Source organism: Engystomops pustulosus, chromosome 8 (genome assembly GCF_040894005.1).
Source record: "Engystomops pustulosus chromosome 8, aEngPut4.maternal, whole genome shotgun sequence".
Lineage (NCBI taxonomy): Eukaryota > Metazoa > Chordata > Amphibia > Anura > Leptodactylidae > Engystomops > Engystomops pustulosus.
The window spans coordinates 78905452-78927977 of NC_092418.1; the positions used below are offsets into that span (position 1 = coordinate 78905452).

The 22526-nt window shown below is 40.1% G+C and overlaps 1 protein-coding gene across 6 annotated transcripts in view; it reads right to left on the reverse strand.

Moving 5' to 3' along the window:
- Nucleotides 1-18545, reverse strand: part of FN1 (fibronectin 1) — a 42833-nt gene extending 24288 nt beyond the window's left edge. For 3 of the 6 annotated variants that reach the window (XM_072121374.1, XM_072121373.1, XM_072121372.1), the window contains exons 1-16: nt 18212-18545; nt 12016-12144; nt 11593-11730; nt 11101-11232; nt 10151-10288; nt 9383-9541; nt 8963-9130; nt 8687-8866; nt 8274-8450; nt 7773-7925; nt 6722-6850; nt 5652-5792; nt 3162-3283; nt 2440-2614; nt 924-1100; nt 125-253 (exon numbers count right to left, since the gene is read on the reverse strand). In XM_072121374.1, the coding sequence (XP_071977475.1) occupies nt 125-253; nt 924-1100; nt 2440-2614; nt 3162-3283; nt 5652-5792; nt 6722-6850; nt 7773-7925; nt 8274-8450; nt 8687-8866; nt 8963-9130; nt 9383-9541; nt 10151-10288; nt 11101-11232; nt 11593-11730; nt 12016-12144; nt 18212-18359 (2395 nt within the window). In that variant the 5' untranslated portion in view covers nt 18360-18545. The remainder of the gene's footprint in view (nt 1-124; nt 254-923; nt 1101-2439; nt 2615-3161; nt 3284-5651; nt 5793-6721; nt 6851-7772; nt 7926-8273; nt 8451-8686; nt 8867-8962; nt 9131-9382; nt 9542-10150; nt 10289-11100; nt 11233-11592; nt 11731-12015; nt 12145-18211) is intronic. The other 3 variants (XM_072121377.1, XM_072121376.1, XM_072121375.1) reach the window with 1 other exon arrangement.
- Between the last annotated feature and the right edge of the window lie 3981 nt (nt 18546-22526).

The following is a 22526-nucleotide window of genomic DNA, read 5'->3' on the forward strand; positions in this document are numbered from 1 at the left end:
ATAAAACAGATTCATTCCCCGAACCTTCATTCCAAGGTTGTTACTATAACACATACCACAGGTACATTGTAATTAATATATAAGGTAGTTACATATACCCTTTTATATCAAGTGTTATACTCACCAGTTGTTTGAGATGTGGACAAGATTAGGCTTTGCTCTCCCTCCTGGGTGATCTCGTAGACATGGATGTTGTATTTACGCCCAGGCAATAAGTCTGGGATGTTGACGGATGTGGCAGTTTTGGGGAGATCTAGAATTAAATTAGACCAAAATGTACTTAGCCATCAATCGTTGATATTTTCAGAATGGGAAACATCAATGGAGGTCTGACATCCAAGACACTGCCAGTTAATATAATGAGGGGAATGGGGGGCGAGGCTATACCATATTACTGCATATCATCTGTATTGGTGGTGCAACTCATCCAATTAGAGTAAATCAATAAAGTTGCAGTAACAGGCATGATCAACCACATGCAAAGGAAAAACTTCCAGCTACTAGATAGGAATGTCACAAAATGTATACATTTATAAATAATGCAGTTTCCCCAGTTGAAGTAGGAAGTTCTCCACCAGGCCCACAGTACTGGTTATCGATTAGTAAAAAGGCACACAGTTTTCTACAATTCATTGAAAAATGAACTTCTTGTATGTCCAGGAAGATACCAATTTTTATGACATTTAGGGAAAAATATATAGTTCTGAAACAAAGTTAGTAAACACAGTGATACCTCCAAGAGAACTAGGGTTTTGAGAGAGTGATTTTACTTTTAACCCGATAGTTTATAAACTTAAAAATCATCTCATCCTCAAAACAAATATCCACAGAAATTTTTCCACAATCCTGACCCAGAGTATGTCAACCACAAACTTCACACCTCTGGTCTACCAATGATGCTTCTTACGAAAACAAGAACTTACCCAAATAGCGTTTATCATCTCCTTCCTCGCTAAGTTCATATTCAACACGAAATCCAGAAACTGTATCAGATGCAGAGACCCAAGAAATCACAAAGCTACTAGAGGTAATCTCAGTCACTGACTCGGAAGTGGCCACCAATGGTGGAAGACGAGAAGTTTCTCCAGATACTGTTGGACCTAAATAAATAAATATTTAATGTATTTAAATATTTTATAGATGTTCTGATGAAACGGATGTAAAACAACTGTAGCTTGCAAAGCTATGCATTTTTCTTTATTTTTGAGTGATCATCACAACTGAAAAAAAATGTTTTTTTGGGAAATTCTTTAAGATGAGTCTTAACAAAAAAAATAAATAAAAAAAATATCTATATTTATGCCAAGAGAAATTGAGCAGATTTTTATTATAAGTTAAAAGGGGTTGTCCACTTTACCTGATGTTTTTTGTAATGTATGGGGGGGGGGGGGGAGATTAGGTCATTTACCAAAATACATCTATTAATAGTTTTACACCACTTTCTTGATATGTAGAGGAACTCTGGCAAACCAGATGCCTTAGGAAATTTGACGCCATTGCGAAAAACGGCAGCCACCCACTACATGACACACTACTGCTGCAACGGAGCGACAGAAGCCATCGCTACCACCAGGTGTCGTGCCATACCACGAGGTTCCACAACTCCTTCATCCCAAACCATACTGTGGCTAAAGCAAAGGACTAAGTCACACCCCCCCCCCTCCCCCCACACCTTCTCCCTTCCCCTAAAATTATGGTAGTAACTGTAATGTTATTTGTGTTTATTATGTGAAACGCTGGTCATGCCTTGCCTGGAATAATGATGCACAAAACAATTTCCCAACAGGATAAATAAAGTTTTATTCTTCTAAAGGGAAGTCTCCTGTCTTATCTCATCAGCCAGACATTCCTGTGCATAAAATGGCTGCAGATGGAGAGTCATGTAATCTCTAACTTGCGGTTGTTCATGGACAGTTCGAGATCACATGACCCTCCATCTGCGGCCATTTTATGGTCAGGAATGTCTGGCTGATGAGGTAAAAAAGACAGGAGGCTTCACTTAACATATCAAGAAAGCGGTGCAGAATTACAACCCCTTTAAATTGTTTTCTTCCACTAAGTTTTCTTCAGAAATTGCGCAGCACATTTTACTCATTTGGATGTTCCTCGAACGGTTTCAGCGTTTAGGATCAATGTATATGTCAAGTATATGTAGCAGAGCATTCCAGAGTGTGAAGACTCTCCATTCTTTAAAGTAGGCTTTGGTTCTTATCTACAAAGTAAATATTTAAGACCCCATCTTAAGTGAAAGATTTAGAGGAGCAAATTCCCTGACAGTTAAAATTACACAACTCATTTTGATGGCAAAATGTATGAACTCAAAATCAAACAATATCTATTCACCTTCGCCCAAGTAAGGTCAACCTGCACCATAGACAATTTTGCCATTTTAGACATAGCATTTGAAGGTAAAAGATCTGAAATAAGTCTAGTACCTACCCCCCAGTGTAGTTGAAGTCGTAGTAAAGTCAAACCGAGTAACCTCTTTCTGTCCATACTGAAGAACACTGACTAGCTGTCCTTCATACACCACTCCTGGCTTCAAGCCTGAGATTGTGTAAGAATTAAGGTGCCCTGGAATGGTCGCTTGTTTCCACTGAACTTGTTTGTTTTTCTGGAAAAAATAAAAACTGGAAATTAATACTCAATTACCCAGAACAGTCACCATAAATCAGGCTACACATCCATTAAATCTGGAATTCCTCAATTACTCTGTTTAAGTTACTCTCTACTTAAAATTTTTAGGGGAGCTGTTAGAAATGTGTGCGTTATTAGAAAGCTGCCCGACACCAAATCCCATCCTTCCAAAATGGTTAGTTGTGTATAGAAAAGTTGAGCAGTTAATAGGGCTTCTACTGCCACTTTTTACATTCAGATAATATTAAAAGTGACATTTTACTTTCATTGTCTGTCCGGATATGGGCATCTTTTGCGCTGCCTTAGGTGGCGGTTTGTGTTAAATATTATCCCAATATCCCTGCCGTGACAGCAGGTCCAATCTTTTTGTTTCTTAGAAAAGTAATCTGGACACAATAAAATCCATGCTCTTACACTTTGCAGATGTGCAAAAGGAGCAACTAACTTGCCACTTCACAGAATTTCTCTGCAGTTCAAAAGGTACAAATTCAATAGTGTCCAAGTATTTTTGTTTTCCAACTTACAGGCTTCCAACGTAGGATGTACTGCTTGATGTGCGATTGTTGAGGAGCAGTCCACTGGATAGGGTGAGAGTTGGGGTGGTTGGCATTCTCAGTGATTATTACCTGCACAGGTCCAGTTCCAGCTGTTACAGAAGACAGAATTGCATGTAATTATACGAGGAAGATTGTGACCCAATTCTTACAATTGAGTGAAAGATCCAGATATTTTGATTAATATGGTGGTGAATCCATTATTTTAGCACAGAAGCTTTTGAAGGGCATTTGATAACATGTCCAGGGGTTAAAATATATACAGCGCAGCACCTGACCATGATTGGTACCGGTAGTGCAATATCATGCAGTACCCAATGCTGTGAGAGGTGCCATTTTTGAACGAAAACAGCCAGGTTTTTCAACCTTAACAACCCCCAACTTATTTCACATGACTGCTCACAGTGCAATACTGTGTCTTTACCAGCCCAACCTCCAAATCAAATGAAAGGAGCTAAAATGTCACATTCAGTAGAGTGGGGTCACCACACATTTTGATCTGGTTCTACTAAATGAAGTGAAAATCTAAGGTTATGGTTACATACATTGAGACAACATGACATTGCCCAAGACTGCTTTGTTTCCCTTCCAGCAAACTAACTTATAGAAGTGAATGTGGTAGCTGGCCAACAGCACAGCAGAAATCCTTTAAGGGGTTGGTCACTATCTCATGTTTTTTGTAATCTTTGCTAGTGTGGGGGGAAAGACATTAGATAATTTACCAATATACATCCATTAATACTTCTGCACCAGTTTCTCGATATGTAAAGTTAAACCTTCTGTCTTACCTGATCAGAAAGTCATTCCTGGCCATAAAATGGCTGCAGATGGACATGTCCCTCCCTCTACGGCCATTTTTTGGACAAGAATGTCTGGCTAATGAGGTAAAAAACAGTAGGTTTCACTTTACATATCAAGAAAGCAGAGCGGAACTCATTACAAAAAACATGAGGTAAAGTGGCCAACCCCATTTACATCAACTTACATGTCACAAAGCAACCATACATCATGTACCAAGATGCTGCAACAAATTGTGATTGTGTTATGGTACATGTGCCGATTTTAAAAAGTATATGAGCTAAATACACAAAGTTTATCATAAATTGTCAATTTAAGTAGAAACAGAAAATTTTGCAGCAATATCAGTGCAATACATAAATAGCGAGAAATCTCTGCTGTCATATTTAGTGTAATCTTATCATTTTGAGACCATGGTAGTTGTAGCCAGGTTTGTTTTTAACAACTTTTTGGATTATTTTGCGGTAAACTTTAAATTAAGCAATCTACTTCATGTGTACACAAGAATGATGTAGATTACCTGTACAAAATGAACTAGCTGTATAACAAGTGGGCAGTGTCCTTGGAATAAGCACAGCCGAGGAACCATTGAACAGAGTGAGGGGTCAACTATTGAGTCACAAATTACTACAAGGTCTAAATTTCATACAGTCGTGCAACATTTTGTATTAAAGGTATATCTACACTGAGCATGCAACTTTTCTGTTTGTTCTGTATACTATACAATGCTACAAACTAATTTTTCACTCCTCAGAGGGAGTCTACCAGCAGTTTGGATCATACAAAGATAAATAGGCAAGGTAACAGCCCATCAGCTCAATGTCACCATACCTTTATGCTTGTTGTTAGTAGCAGAAGGACTGTGAAATATACATTTAAATTCCATGATTATAAAAGCACTGGTGTGAAAGCTCTTCAAGGAACACTACACAGTTGAGCATTATGAATGCAGAGATCAAAGAACACAGCAGTGTGAGGAAATTTCCCCTAGTGCACCATGTCCAGCTACAATCCTAGGATATTAATGCATCTTTAACAGCCCAGCTGCTACAAACACAGAAAAACTACAGTTAGAGATTTCCAAGGCTGCTGCCCAACATTATATGCAAGGTTTGTAAAAAGGCTATAGCATAAAGGTGTGATTGTTAAGCCCACAGTTGTCTTTTGCCAAATTTATATTCATTCTTCTCTTCTAAAGTAAATCAGAACATAAAATGTGCACATTATTGCAATAATATCTAGCAAAGATATTCATTTAGCTTTCACAATTACATGCTGGATATCAAAGAACCTAATAGCTGACTTATTTTACCAATTGATCAAAACCCAAGGGTAGCGTCTATGTAGACTTTTGTTTATTCCAGGAATCACCGGTTATTGCAAAGTCACACTAGGACAATAACCTGAACTTTAACCTTGCAGTTGCAGCATCCTACACACTTAAATTTGGCTACTGCAGAGTCCATTAGGAAGATTTAGTGGATGTACTGTGCAACCACCCATCATTTTATAACGAAGTTTAGGTTGTGCTCATTGAAAAATGACCAGTTAGCTGTGTAAAAAGAAAATTCCATAATCATTGGAAATGGAATGTGTTAACAGACAGCTTACTTTAAGGACAGCACCTTTAAGGTCACCTTTTAAAATTGTGCTGTCACTTACCTGGGTAGGAACGAGGTTGACAATGCCATTCGCCAATTCCCTTCCCATAGCAATAGCACTGGTAGCTGACTCCATTTACATTCTTCTCCCAAGATTCCCCGATCTGATAGAATTTGCGTGTTTCAGTCTCTTGGCATTGATCTGCACCATGAAAAAAAACAAAAAATAAATAAAACGGTTTAAAGGGATAATGGAGAGGAGTCCCTGTCAACTATTTTACATAGTGATTAACTGTGTCCACACAAGAGCCAAGTCAGCTGAACCCATTTATTTTGGCTATGTGTAGGAGTGTCCCAACAGATTAGGTTATCAGAAGGAATAATGGATTCTGTGGGATTTCACCAACGCCTAGGTGCTCTCTCCTCTTCCAGATCCCCATGGACAAGCAAGGGTCTGCTCCTTGTGCCGGAAAACTGTGATCCAATAGTAATTTTTCAGAAATACAGACCTTCATACACAGAACCCTTCAGCTTTCTATTTGAACTGTGCCCCAAGTGACATTCGTTCATTGAATTCTAGCCAAAAATAACAGACTGTAATCCACAGGGTTTAGCAAGAACTGATTGAATAAACAGATCAGATCTTATCACAAAGCTTGCCTCCACCCACCGCAGCAGTAGAGACAAACCATGCAAGTTATTTATCTCCACGATGAAAGTAGTTTAGTTATTTCTGATAAAGCAAAGAAAATAGGAATTTATGAGCTATCATACAGAAATTCAATGAGAGAACTGCAGATTTAAGACACTCGACCTAATATGCATTGGTCATAAAAAAGTCAAGTATAAAAATATCAAGTATAAAAACAGAGGAGGCTTCTGTTTGACACCTCTGGCAAAGCTTATCTTGATAGCAAAGAACAAGACATGCTGATATTAAGTATGGACAATAGCTGGGGTGGCAGGATGATGTATCACACCGCATGAGCATACAGTGTGATCCATCCTAGTAAGGACAGAACGGGAATCCACACAACATATCCTTATGATGGAAGGGAAAAAAAAACAAAAAAAAAACAAAAAAACCACAAGGTATGAACAAAGCCATTCTTTTGCATGCAGATTACATACCCACAGCATCACACTTCCATCTGCCACGTCCCTGACCAAAGCACGTGCAGTTCATCAAGTGTCCCTCTTCATGATATTTGTTGAAAGACTGGTTAACATCATAGGTGACACCATCCACAATACATTGGTCTGTTACAAGAGAAACCAAAATAAAATAGAATGCAAATTAACGACAAAATTAAACACAATCTAAGGCTCCTTTCACATATGTGCTTGCACGGCCATAGCCTGGGTGAGCACACAGCATCACGCTGGAGAGGAGGAGGGGTGAGCAGCGCCCTCCTATACATAGGAAGAAGCATGGCATGCCCCTACTTAAGGGGGGCGGGGAGATTGAGCCTGCACGGTATGTACGCAATGTGTACGTACATATTGCACATTGAAAGGCATGGGTACTTACGGTACATGTTGCATATGGCAGTTTTCACACATGTGAAAGCAACCTCAATTGCATTTCTATGAGACAGTAAACCCCATTTTGCAAGTCTGCAAAGATTACAGAAAATCTTGCAAACAGACCATATATGTCAAATTAACAGAGCAGTGTGGTCTATGACGAGCACAAAATGTATGCCAAGTACACTGGATTTTATTTAAAAGGCAAAATGAGTTTTGTATGAACAACATGTCAAACAAGACTTAGAATGTTTCAGTCTAGACTTCTAAGTATTGTGAAATTTGGCAAATGTAAACTGGATTATGAATATGGAATTCACTTGTGAGAAACTGCGAGAGAAGTCTGATGAAAAAAATTAGGGGTCAATATTTACCTCTATGTAATACAATATTACATAGATTGTATGCTAGGTGACATCACCGTGACATATTTTATTTGCCGTCGATGGGGCTCAAAATTGGACACCAAGGACCACACTATCAGGAGATTCCAGCTGTCTCAGACACCACATACAACACAAACAGTCAGAATAGCAAATACCATTGTTACCCTTTTAAAATTGATAATTTCTTCAATACAAAAAAAAAAAAAAAAAAAAAAAAAACACACCACATAAAAAGATGGACTTGTTTTCTTTCACAGATGGTCTTTTACCTTTGAGCTGGGAATATGCAATGCAGTTCCACTCCCCACGGCCATTACCAACACAAGTACACCGCATCATATGTCCCAAGTCATGCATTTTATCCCACTGATCCCCAACTCGGTACATAACGCCCTCATTGGTTGTACAGATTTCTTCATGAGCTATGGAGAAGAGGGAAAATAAAATTACCAGATGTTTGAACCCATCAGCAACATCTTAACACAAGTAAAGCAATATCTAAAGATCTAAAAGGTATTCAGAAGGTCAACCATTAAGTTTTTTTTTTTTAAACTAGTGCATTGGTCACAGTTGCACATCATCACGCTGTATTCAATAAAGAGAGAATCCGCCAACAACATTTGTTTCATGAAATGAGAAGGTGCACACTTAACAACCATGGCATGGAAGCTTTGTTCCAGCAACATCTGGTTGGCCTGGCACGCCCACCCGTCTCTTGTCCCACCGCCCAACTACACAATACTCAAAATCACTTTATTGAATATCCTTACCTGCCATGGGACAGAAGCCAAATTTCTGATCCACATCATAGTCAAGAGTAGTTCCGCACCACTTCATATTGTCGCGACGCCCCTCAGAGGTACAGTCTGTGTAATTACGGTTGTTGTACAGGAAAGGGAAGTGGCAGAGTGCCCCATTGGAATTGCCTCCTCTTGTCTGAACCAGCACTAAAAGGAAAAAAAATAATATCATTAGAAAGATTATAACATCCCAAATCCATCTCTACTGATCCTGTAGGCAATCCTGGTGTCTCCTTCAGTTATTGTATAGAAATTAAGAGCAAGTCAGAAATTTATTTCATAACTAGAATAACCCTGGAATTACAAAGTTTGTAATTCAATCAGAAAGTTCTATGGCAATAATTCATACTCCAGAAAAGTCATCTATTACTTTATCAGCTTACCACGTTGCTCTGTGCAGTAAGAGTACTTCTTGTCCTCATCATAGTTGGATGTAGTGGCACACCAGAGCTTTCCATCTTGACGGCTATCAGTCGTGCATGAATAGTAGGTTCTTCCCTCATGTATGAAAGGGATTGCGCAAGGGTCACCGTTAGAGTTGCCACCATATGTTCCAATGGCAACTGTAAAAAAATAAAATAAAATTATATAAATATAGAGGATACATACACACAGTTGAAATATGTACCTATTTATTGTATAAAAGTAGCTGTACTCACCATTTTCCTCGCAGCTAACTCCATTACCCAGGCAAGTGCACATCTGGTGTTGGCTACCCTGTGTTTTTAACCATTTCATGCCCACAGAATACAGGACTCCGCTGTCAGTCACACAGTGCTCAATATCACTGGCTATAGGTGTGAGTGCTTTTAAACCAGTATCAACCACTACAAAGAATTTTAAAAAAGCACAAATTAGATTCCCGTCATATTTTCTGACAAATTCAAGATTATAGGATATTTTATTAGTAGCCGATACATATGAATACAACACAAAGACAAGTGAAGTGTAATTTTTGTCTATAGATTGAAGGCTTGAAAATATTCCCCACAAAACTCTTTTCTGCAGAGACAGTGACTTTCCTGACTTGTTTGAAGTCTTAAGGGCATTGGTATAAAAACTTGAACAAACCAACTTACCAACACCAGAAGTTTGCAAGGAAGAATGTCTCTCGCATTTCCATTCCCCTCGGCCATTGCCAGTACAGATACACTGAAGCAGGTTTCCTCTAGCATCAGTCTTTGTCCAAGTGTCTCCGATCCTATAGGAGGTCCTAGTGTCCTGGTCATTGCATCGGTCTATATAAAAACACATATAACTTAGTTTACAGGTAGAAATGTTTTTTTTTTAATTTACCGCAAAAATTACTTGCAACATTTCCTCCTTTAACATCATCTTGTATCCTAGCTTACATAACTAGATATTGATGGGAATGCATCAAGTTTACAGAATGAAACTTATTTAGCTTTCTAACAGCCAATTATTTATCTTGAATAGCAATCTTCATCAGAAATGTGATAAACTGTGGTAGAAAAGTATGGGAATGACTGCCAAAGCAATTAGCTCTGGAAACCACACCAGTAAATTTATCACTGATGAAAACTTCTGAAACCTAAAAGACATTAAGATGGGAAGGTTATTTACATTCCAAGGGAATCATTTATAAAAATGGTTTCCAAATGGTAAAGGAAAAGCCTAGATAAGGAGATCTTCACATCTTAAAAGCCTGTCTCCTGGGAATGTGCACAACTCTGACACGGAAATGTTGCAGGATCAAGATGTAAAGTTTTCACAAGTGCCTGCTAAATATCCCATCTGATAGTGTTTTGCTATGGGGGTAGGGAGCAACACAATAGAAAGAGGATATCTATCTTCTAATGAAAACATGTTTTGATGAGAAAACTTACTTCTAGAGGTACAGGTAATGCGTCCGCTTCCCTCTCCTAAGCATGTGCAGTCCACCATCATCCATCCTTGATAAGGCTTCTCCCAGGTTTGTCCCACCACGTAAGATGTTCCAGCAGCATTATCATAACAACGCTCAGCTAAGTAGAATAGAAGTTTATTTTTATTGTATGTATTTACTTCTCTAATGAACACAGATTGTAATCTCTTGCGAGCAGAGCCCTCCTTCCTATTGTCTCATCTGACCATTTATTAGTCTGCAAGGTTTTATAGGTCTCTATATGTGCTTCATGATCTGTAAAGCACTGTGGAATATGAGGGCGAAATGTATATATTTATTATAATCTATAAATTTGTCCTGTCTAAAAGGCAGGAAATTTAAAGTGTAATGTATAAATTAATTCAGATCTACCCACTACACCCCTACAAATCTTCATTCTCAAGCTTTTAACCTTAAAGGAAGCTTACCATCAAAGTCGAGCATGATAAACCATGGACACTTCCTCGTAGATCCAGGCACAGAGATTGTGGTAATATTATATTTCTTATCCATGGCCTCTTACCTTCTAAAATAAAATTTCACAGAGGAAGTAGGGGGGGGGGGGGGGGTTGCTCCTGCATATTATAACAGCCTGTGAAGCTACAGCACAGATTGACTCTAGCGCCCACCCAGACTCATTGGTATAATATTAAAAGTTGATTTTAGAAGGCAGGAGGCCTTGAATAACAAATATAAAATTATAACCACAGTCTCTGTGCCTGGATCTATGAGTAAGTGTATCCCAGGAGAGATTTCTTTAAAGTTAAAATAACTTGCTGCGTGATATTCAAAATATAGTAGGACATTGTTCACACATTTAAACACTTGTTAGATTTTTAGCAGTAGTTCTGAACAAAAGATCTGATCAAGTTGTGGTTTTTCAAGATCTCTTGGTAGAAAGGAAATTCTTACCTACAGGTTTACAGGTCCATTCTCCTTTACCATTACCAAGACACACACACTCTAACATATAGCCTCCGGTTTCGTGGGGTCTGCGCCAAGTGTCTCCAATCTTGTAGGACTGTCCACCCTCATGACAACGATCTACAATAAAAACTTCAGTTAACAACTGCAGCAGGTCAAAGCGACTCGAAGAACAGCAATAAATAGGGAACTTTATGTAATAAAGAGTAAATCATCCTTAGCCCTGGGACTTGACACCCATGCATTTGAAATACAAGTTAAGGACCCCCTCCTATAGTGGACATCTGGTTTCAGCACTTAAATTGTCCCATTAACACCTTTATGCCCATGGCTATTCAAATGGATGATTTACATGTGACAGAGGAATGCCTTGACATGTATTTGCATGCAACCAAACAAATGGTTAATTGTAAACAACAGATGTACAGCAAACTTGTCCAGGAAAAGTAGCAGGTTGTAGGATAAAAAAAAGGTCATTACTTGCAATGGTGCAACTGATCCTCCCTCTTCCAGCTCCGATGCAGGTACAGTCCCAGATCATGCTGTCTTTGGGTCGCTCATAGGTTTGTCCAACGCGATATGTTTTACCAGTGTACTTGTCAAAGCATGTTTCTTCAGCTGTTTAGAGATCAAAAGGACCAATGTCAGATGTAAGCTACAAATTACCATATGATCCATCTACAATGTGAGCAATTGTATCCACAATTAAAGTTACATGTGTCTGGTCAGCGTTGATCAACCACTAGCAACCCCTTGACCCAAGTCAGAAAGTTATACCCCATCCTGTGTATAGCAAGACTATACTATGAGCAGTGTCAATGGACACACTCTATGGTGTATGAATGTAGAGCCACCTCACCCCATATAAAACCATGATAGATATGTACCTTAATCTTTACTCACCTTCTGGTTTGCTTTCACAATTGAAGCCTTTACCACCTCCATAGCAGGTACAGATCAGGGTGTTGCCAAGATAAATCCGTTCCCATTGCTGTCCAATATTATAATACTGTCCATTGTCATAACAGCCCCCTGTGAAACAAAGAATTCAGAGTTTTAGAGTTGATGGAAATTTTAAGTATTACAGCGAGAATAAGAGAAGGACTTACAAAATTGAAGATTGTGAAGGCAATACAACAATCGAGGTGTATCCTGCCAAATTAGGCTTGGTTTCCACCAGATTTTGTGGATAGGCAGAAGTTTAAAACATTGTTCGGCCCAAAAAAAAAAAAAAACTTAAACTTGAAGTACAAAGAAAAAATTATTTCTAGTAAACTGAACAATGTTCCCACAAGTCAATTCTTAAATCTGGTAGAACCCCTACTCGTAAATTCTAGATTCAACACAGATGGAGAATCCAAACTACATAGAGGCGTCTGCCAAAAGTTTTGACCCTGACAACACTGAATAAGAGACTGAATCCACCCCTTTCAACATACAAGTGGGCTGGAGAAAATAAACTCACAACTTATTGCCGGTTGCCCATGAGCAAGTTCGTCTGATAGAATCACACACCATACTTCTGCTCGATTTACTGACCAAACCTAGAACTCCTGCATCGAACGTACATGACATGCCAAGTTCATCAGTTCTGTCCAGTAAATAAGGCATGTACACCAGGAGAGTGTGTTGGACAAACTTGCTCGTGGGCAATGAGCATTAAGGTTAGCCGTTCCACAGATCCTCACAGCTTTTCCTTTAAGAGCACTTGGGCATCATCTCAGAGACACTTGTGAAGAGTGTAATGCTAGAGCAGAACTGTACTTTCTTAGTCACGTCTCCGCTGGGATAGGTTTAAAAGAAAAAAAAAAAAAAATCACCAAGGTCTTCCACCTAGCGCAGTCTGTAGCGTTGCATGGACAGACGCCCATTTAATCAGCAGTCTGCCCATCTAATCCAGTGTATACCTTGTAAAATAGTCCAATAATCCAAACAGACTAGAAAATAAAGAAGTAATATACCCTGTAAGTCACTGATCTACAGAACAGAATATTCTTAGAATCCTATGATATGAAACAGGTCTGCACGCTTGTCTACTAAATGAAGAACAGGACTAAGGTCGTGTCTGGTATGCCAGATAAAATATAGGTTTTTAATCCTAGAAGAATACAGAAATTGTAAAATGCAGATAATGAACTGAGCTTTAGGACTTCATTGCCATTTTACTTTTCCAAAACTTCAGATTCAGCAGATTTATTAAGCTCTAGCAAAAATAAATAAATAAATCTGATATTTGCCATATTCTAGATAGTGTACTCTAGATTACAACAGCATCTTTTTTTACAATTAATTCAATTAAATGCCGTTTACCGTACACAATAGTTAAGAATAGAAATTATAGGAATACGATCACAGAAGGTTTTTTTTTTTTTTTTTTTTTTTAAAGAGATCTTTCAGGGTTTTAGGGTGGCATTTTCCAGGTTCATGACATAAATATAGGATAGGTCTTTTATAACAGATCAAAAAGAGGGTCGAATACTCAGCACCCCCAAATCATTGGCCAATGACGGCAATCTCCAGCACATACTAAAACTATTAGACTAGCTCCATTTTAGTGGTCAGCTCAGGAATTGCAGGAAAGCTTCTAAACAGACGCTCATTTGTCTAGAAGTCACTACTGAAGCCAAGGACTGGCTGCATAATGGCAGATGTAGCAGCTGGAAGTGGGCCACCAATACAGAAGTTCTCGTTTAGATTTTTCACATGACATTTATGCCAATAAAACATGGTCCGTGTGGACAACACACTGCTCTTAGTCGGAAATCACACTTCACTGTTAAAGGTTGTAACTCTACATAACAAAGCCAATTTGACAGCCTTCATGTGGGAGAATGTCTTCGTGAATGCTATCATCATTGGTTGTTACCCAGCATCCATGACATATGTAGAGAACATAAAAATATTTAAAACCAAATTCCTCTGGAAAGTTCCTTCTGGGGATGCAAAAAGTAGAAATGCTTAGGATAAATAAAAACTCAGGAAAACAAACTAAATAGAACCCAATAGTATTTATCTTATTACAGCCGAGTGGCAGATTAAGTCTTTGTACTAAAGCTGCTCATTAAGGTGACAATATGGGGCTGGGAGAACAAAGACATTCCCTTAAATTGCAGCATTTGCTCTGTCATCACCGCTTTGTAACGTGACAAAAGGAGGGAGGTAGAAGTCGCACATTTAAGTTAGCCTCAGGCCACACAAAGTAAACAACAGGACAAAGCAGCTTATGATGTTCATCACCGCTGGCAGTGTCTCACCCATTGTTCAGCATTTTCAGAACACTGTCCAGACTTCTAGGATTTTGTAGGGAAATTACAACTTTCCACTACAGAGTTCCCTCCCACATGACTAGAAAGCGTTGTCCTTCTAAGAAACAGGCAATGAAGCATGTAATACATCTGATGTAGTTTACGTTAGGAAGATAATTCTATATTGTGATATACTGCACATAGCCAATTTAGCCATCCAGCGTGGTTTAAGATCAAACATCCTTCATAAGGGTGTGTTATGACAAGGTAACCGCAGAGAATGTAGAAATAATGCTGTGCTAGACAGATAAAAGCCATACATGAGTAGTTAAATCTATCTATAACCCATTATGGTCAAAAGTGACACTTCATAAAAGATAAGTAGTTCATGTATAAAGGATTTGGCCTGCTTGCTAAGCATTAGAAACCAAGCTTAGTTTTTTGATCCCTGAATTTACATACCACCCGATTCTCTTGTAGGAATAATAGAGGTATTTCCAGATGAAGTATAATCACCATTTAGTGCCAATAATTGGCAAATTTCATAGGTCATAAGATATTTTTCAAATTAAAGACTTAGGCTTCATGCAAACACGCATAGTTTAGGGATGTGGGATGTATGCTGGCTGGCTACAATGCGTCCCTAAGCATTTCTATGGGTTCATACACATGGCCACATGTGAGCTGTAAAAATAGGAGCAGACGCTATTCCTGCCTGTGTTTGTTGTTTATTCTAGTCTCCCATGTCATTGGACCATCAAACTGACATTGGCTCTTTTTGACAAAATTGATTGCTGCCTGCGATATGCATATGGTCGCCTTCATGAGGCCTTAAAAGGGTTGTCCAGTAAATATGGAGGTTTTTTTTTTTTATAAAGAAAGTCACTATGGATTAAAACCAGAAAAGAAAAATCCCATCCACCTATACTGATGCTTACTAGAACCACCAATCCAGACACTGGAAATACCACAGTCAAATCAATATCTGAATGTGGTGGTCTCTGATTGGGCAAATTAGAATTTCCAGTGTGTCAAGGGAGAAGAGACAGCAGAGATGTAAGGGGTTTACCCATGAAAGAAAGTTCAGAAATTTCAATCTCCTAGTGATGTTTACACAAGAAAGATAATTTTTAACCACTATATTTAATTTTGTCTTGTAATTCTTGTATGCAGTGACGGGAAGAAGGCAGACCGCACTGCAGCCGTGCAGACAAGAGAAGCTATTCATGAGAAAATTTATGGTCGTATCCAGGGGCAACCAAAATTGTGTACACCAGGACTGATATAATTCCAACCTGTATCTGTGAAATGCTGTATTTTTGTTAATAAGGAATGTGTTATTTTGTTATCCCGAGTATATATCCCAAGTGTCTTCATGGGAATACCCCTTTAAGCTTAAGAATCTTGATTGAGAGAACTTGTTTAAGCCTCCTTAAAATTGACTTATTTCTGAAGGAATAAAAAGTTATCAATACTTGGCAAGGTTTTGTTATACTGCGGTCTATTATGAAGAGGATGCCTTGTAGAAGAATATATGGCGACTGCTGATGTGACCAAACTTCGGAAAACAGTTCAAAGCTTAGAGGGGTGTTCTGGGATTTTCTGTGTAAAGACACAGTAGCATCTGGACAAGCGTTGTAGTCTTTCTCCTGGGCGCCAAACATTGTATGCTGCCTGGATTTGGTACTACAGCTTGGACACACTTGAATGTCATGGAGATACAAACAGGTCATGTAACAAATAAATGTGACATCACTAGCCTGTGAATCAGAAGTAGCAATTGATAATCTGATATTCAGAAATATTTAAAATCCCAGAATACCCCTTAAAAGGGGTTTTTTACATGACCTAAACAAGGGAACAAAAAGGTCAAGTAGTAGTAGGAGATTTTTCCAGGATCATAAATACCTAGCTGCACTCTTCCAGAAACAGCTCCACATCTGTCCACAGGATCATTATTCAGCTCCATTGATTTAAATGGGACTGATTTGCTATACCAGACACAACCTGACAACACATGGGGTGCAGCTATGCATTTTAAACCCTAGGCAACTCCCTTAAAGAAGTTGTCCAGTGACTACAAGTTTTCCCCCTATTCACAAGATATGGGGGTTCCAGTGGTGGAGCAGCTGTTTGTTACAATTGAATATATAGGAAGACATCTGAGTATCAATTGTAAAGATAGCCAAGCACAGTACTCATCCACCTCCTCCAGTGCCATTAGCAGTACGCATGCCCAGCCTTTTACTCCATTCATTTGGGGGTACAACAGACCCCTGTTGTAATGTGTCTCCCTATAAATACATCTTGGTGTCGATTGTGACCTCCTCCAGTGCCATAGGCAGTGAATGGAGCAGAAGTATGCATGCCCAACCTGACGCTCCATTCATTTAGGGGTACGACGGACTCCTGTTCTCATTATCTGTGAGTTCAAATTTGCATTGCCCTGATAACCCCTTTAAAACTATTTTGCATTTGATTTGTGAGTTCCATGTACATTGACAAATAACTGGAAGTACAGATAACAAATATTAACTTGTACAAATAAAGATCAGAGAAAGACCTTCAGGCAGTGGCACATGTAACATTGCTATAGATCCTTACAAAATATAGAAACGCAATCACAGGAGTTTCCTTTCGAGAGGCAAAGCCTTGATATTTAGTGTAGATTTGTAGCTCACTGCTCCACGCTCAGGAGAAATGTTCTGTCTGAGACAGAGGAAATAACAATCTGTCCAAAGACAAAACAAAGACTTCCACAATGTTTATGTCAAAAGTCTACATTATTTTAATAAGGAGTGTCTGAGGCTACAGGACTGTACAGATGTGACGTCATATAGTAACCTGGGGACAAAACCTTCAATAAACAGAGCAATTAATACTGGTCTTAACCATCAGCTTAATATCTGGGACAATCACTTACATGGGAACGGCTTCACAGGAAACTATAAAGCTCGGGGTGTTCCCTATAACTCGTCTTTGTGGCTACTATTCACAGGAGGGATGGAAACTGAGCAAGAGCTTTCTTTACTATCCAGACAATGGGCAATACCATAAAACCAAAAAAGTCCAAAGTGGATTTCTAGAAGCGCTTGTTACCTGGATGTAGGGATTTGTTTTGTCCTAGTTTATACAGTACATAGCAATATTAGGATTCTACACACAGTAATTATACATAACGTACAGTCTCAGTAAAAACAAAACCTCAACAGATAACAGGACGCTATTCACATCTGCACTAGAAGTTCTGCAAGGAGGTAGAAACCCAGACCCGTTTATTGTGTCTGGGAAGATGACGGATAGGATAATGGGAACCTGATGGATCCAATTACAATCAACAGAATCTGTACAAATCCGTCATACAACAGACCTAACGCTTGTGGAATTTTCATTGTTCTGCTCCAATAATAGGGCAAGAAGGGAAAAAAAAAAACAGTAATTTGAACGCTGCTAAAGTAGATCTAATGGGCAAATCCATCCATCCTTATGGGATTGTTATAAGGAATACAGCAAACACCATACAGGAATTATTAATAAAATGTTCTGCAAATCTGTGAATACTATTTAGGTGAAATTCACACTTAAAACCAGACAGAGTCAAAACTATCATTATTAAAAACTGCAAAAATCCTGCATATGTGAAAACACCCTTATACAGCTAACAAGCCATAAACTAATGCAAATCTGATCCTTATAGTGGTAAAATATCAATTACTTAACCCCCAAAACAAAAAAAGTTGTAATCTGCTTAAAAAGTTCCAAAAACACAAAGGACAATGAAAGTGGTCCATGCATTACACAGCTCTCCGCTCCCCACACACATAACAAAGACCTCAATGTGAATTCGTCCTTACTCTGAGCGGAGTCCGCAGTTACAATGGGTTGCAGAGGTGTCTGAGCCTGCGCTTGCCGGCGATTTTTGGTCCTCTCGGATGGTGCAGCTTGAACCGCAGCGGTAACGCACAGGGTTAGGAGAAGCCCGGTGAGGGGCCCCCGCGTCATCTTGATAAAGATATTGGGGGGCAGGCAGTCAATAAATAGGTGTTATAAGCAGCCGGTTACTGGCGCATTTCCCAGAAAGAGAATATACAAGAAGGGACACCAATACCAGAAGAGCGGGGGATGCAAAGCTGAAAGCAGATACAGATAGCGGCTCCGTGCCGGCCACTGATAGAGGACGTACTGCGACCGCGCTGTATATATATACACACAATCACCAGCAGCACTGGGGGCGCTAGCACAACATATTGCAGGACTGGGATTGGTCTATTCCTGGCCATGACGTGAGGGAGGGCGGGGTCCGCCTGTTGTATATAAATCATGGGAGGCGCGTTGTGCTCAGTGTGTGAGGAAAGAGGCTGAGGAGAGAAGCTTAGTTTGTGGAGGCTGCGCTTCTACCTCCCGCCTCACGTACATTATATACCTTAATAGAGTTTCTGTATATTTCTCCATGTACTGTACAGGCTGCACTTCTTACCTCAGTGCCTCATATACTGTATATACCTTACAGGAGACCCTGTATATCTCTACATGTACTGTACAGGCTGCACTTCTACCTCCCGCCTCATATACTGTATATACCTTACAGGAGTCCCTGTATATCTCTCCATGTACTGTACAGGCTGCCCTTCTTACCTCAGTGCCCCATATACTGTATACACCTTACAGGAGTCCCTGTATATCTCTCCATGTACTGTACAGGCTGCCCTTCTTACCTCAGTGCCCCATATACTGTATACATCTTACAGGAGTCCCTGTATATCTCCCTGTGTACTGTATAGGCTGCACTTCTTACCTCAGTGCCCCATATACTGTATATACCTTACAGGAGTCACTGTATATCTCTCCATGTACTGTACAGGCTGCGCTTCCTACTTCAGTGCCCCATATACTGTATATACCTTACAGGAGTCCCTGTATATCTCTCCATGTACTGTACAGGCTGCGCTTCTTACCTCAGTACCTCATATACTGTATATACCTTACAGGAGTCCCTGTATATCTCTCCATGTACTGTACAGGCTGCGATTCCTACCTCAGTGCCTCATATACTGTATATACCTTACAGGAGTCCCTGTATATCTCTCCATGTACTGTATAGGCTGCACTTCTTACCTCTCTGCCTCATATACTGTATATACCTTACAGGAGTCCCTGTATATCTCTCCATGTACTGTACAGGCTGCGCTTCTACCTCACTGCCTCACATACAGTATATACCTGAAAGGAGTCCCTGTATAGCTCTCCATTTACTGTATAGGCTGCGCTTCTTACCTCAGTGCCTCATATACTGTATATACCTTACAGGAGTCCCTGTATATCTCTCCATGTACTGTATAGGCTGAGCTTCTTACCTCCCTGTCTCATATACTATATACATTCACCGGTCACTTTATTAGGTACACCATGCTAGTAACGGGTTGGACCCCCTTTTGCCTTCAGAACTGCCTCAATTTTTCGTGGCATAGATTCAACAAGGTGCTGGAAGCATTCCTCAGAGATTTTGGTCCATATTGACATGATGGCATCACACAGTTGCTGGAGATTTGTCGGCTGCACATCCATGATGCGAATCTCCCGTTCCACCACATCCCAAAGATGCTCTATTGGATTGAGATCTGGTGACTGTAGAGGCCATTTGAGTACAATGAACTCATTGTCATGTTCAAGAAACCAGTCTGAGATGATTCCAGCTTTATGACATGGCGCATTATCCTGCTGAAAGTAGCCATCAGATGTTGGGTACATTGTGGTCATAAAGGGATGGACATGGTCAGCAACAATACTCAGGTAGGCTGTGGCGTTGCAACGATGCTCAATTGGTACCAAGGGGCCCAAAGAGTGCCAAGAAAATATTCCCCACACCATGACACCACCACCACCAGCCTGAACCGTTGATACAAGGCAGGATGGATCCATGCTTTCATGTTGTTGACGCCAAATTCTGACCCTACCATCCGAATGTCGCAGCAGAAATCGAGACTCATCAGACCAGGCAACGTTTTTCCAATCTTCTACTGTCCAATTTCGATGAGCTTGTGCAAATTGTAGCCTCAGTTTCCTGTTCTTAGCTGAAAGGAGTGGCACCCGGTGTGGTCTTCTGCTGCTGTAGCCCATTTGCCTCAAAGTTCGACGTACTGTGCGTTCAGAGATGCTCTTCTGCCTACCTTGGTTGTAACGGGTGGCGATTTGAGTCACTGTTGCCTTTCTATCAGCTCGAACCAGCCTGCCCATTCTCCTCTGACCTCTGGCATCAACAAGGCATTTCCGCCCACAGAACTGCCGCTCACTGGATGTTTTTTCTTTTTCGGACCATTCTCTGTAAACCCTAGAGATGGTTGTGCGTGAAAATCCCAGTAGATCAGCAGTTTCTGAAATACTTAGACCAGCCCTTCTGGCACCAACAACCATGCCACGTTCAAAGGCACTCAAATCACCTTTCTTCCCCATACTGATGCTCGCTTTGAACTGCAGGAGATTGTCTTGACCATGTCTACATGCCTAAATGCACTGAGTAACCGCCATGTGATTAGCTGATTAGAAATTAAGTGTTAACGAGCAGTTGGACAGGTGTACCTAATAAAGTGGCCGGTGAGTGTATACCTTACAGCCATAGTGACTTTCTTAAAAAAAAAAAAAAAAAACACTCCACATTCACTGGACAACCATATATATACCTTTAGCCCTGACTCTTGTGCTTCAATAAATATAAGTAAAGTTTAGTTTTGGCACAGTTGTGGGCAGTGTGTTTGTGACTTTTTGCTGTAAAATTGCATATTTGACGCAATTTGTGCACAAGTTTTTCCAGCATCGGTGGGTGACTGGATTGGAAAACCTTTTTACAATTTATGGATAGTGGGCCACATTTATCATGGTTTGCATACCTGAAATCTGGCGCAATTTATTCAGCCCTTATGCTACCTACATTGCGAGTGGGCGTGGAGTGTGACAGCCGGCAACGGAGTGGAGTGCGCACAAGCTATAGCCCCCAATATCTATGACTACCATTAGTTGTGTTTGCTGTGCTGTGTCCATTTTCATCTCTGCAAAACTACATGGAGTTAAATGGAGCTGGGGTCACACAAGCGTACTGCTGTGTTATTCTATATCAGACACTGATAGGGTTGTGCATGGTAGTGATGGGAAGTCTGGCTCTTTTTAGTGAGCTGGATCATTAGGCTACGCTCATTATAAAGAGCCGTCTCTTCTGGCTCCTGAATGAATATGCAATTACATAGGGAATCGTTTTCACCCATCCTCACTTGAAGGGGAAATAGCTCAAACATAAGAGGTGGGGATACTCAATTTGGGGCGGTGCTAAGTGAGCCGTCTGCCTCTCTACAAAAGCCAACTTGTTCTTGATCGACCCTTAACTAGTGCATGGCTTCTCTTCTGTTCACCGATAGAAATGACTGGATCAGCACATCACATGTGCGACCATGGCTTCATTCAATTCCACCTTGCTTGCTATTGTAGAGAACAGTGACACAGGACCCCAATTCTTCCAATCAGTCACGGTCCCAGTGGTTGGACCTTCTATTTTCTTACAGTTCACAGTGTCAGATTTAATGATTAATGAGTGCCAGGAAAGGTACATTGAAAAACAAGCAAGAGATACAGACTGTAAAGAAATCACTAAAGTACTTCCCTCAAAGGTTCTTATGTGAAGTTTAATTTCTGGAAACTGTCTGACAGTAAATGCCAGACCATAGATGACTCTTGTTTTTGCACAGAATATTAAGTGGTGCCACTAGGAAGAACAACCTGTTCCTAGTACCTAATACCTCTGACACGTCATGTCCATGGCAGCCCCGGGGGCCTCTGTAAGGCTGCTATGACAAGCCATTGCCCCCTTGTGTGGGTACCCTTGACTAATGACCCCCCTCTTTCTCCTTACAATTTAGATGCCGATGGCAGTGGCATCTCACTGGCTACACGTGTGTGAGTCTGGCACACGTGTGCCAGTCTGGCACAAAAACCTAAAGTAACTGTATGCACAAACTTACTGCCACTTTGGAAATACACTTTGGAGACAAGGGGTTAAAAGGTTTAAGACATGATGTGTTCTCACCCAATGCATTACACAACTCAGCTCCACTGTAGTGAACTAGGCTCCATGCACATATGCTTTGTTTTTGTCTGTGTTTATTAACTGATGTCACACTGGCA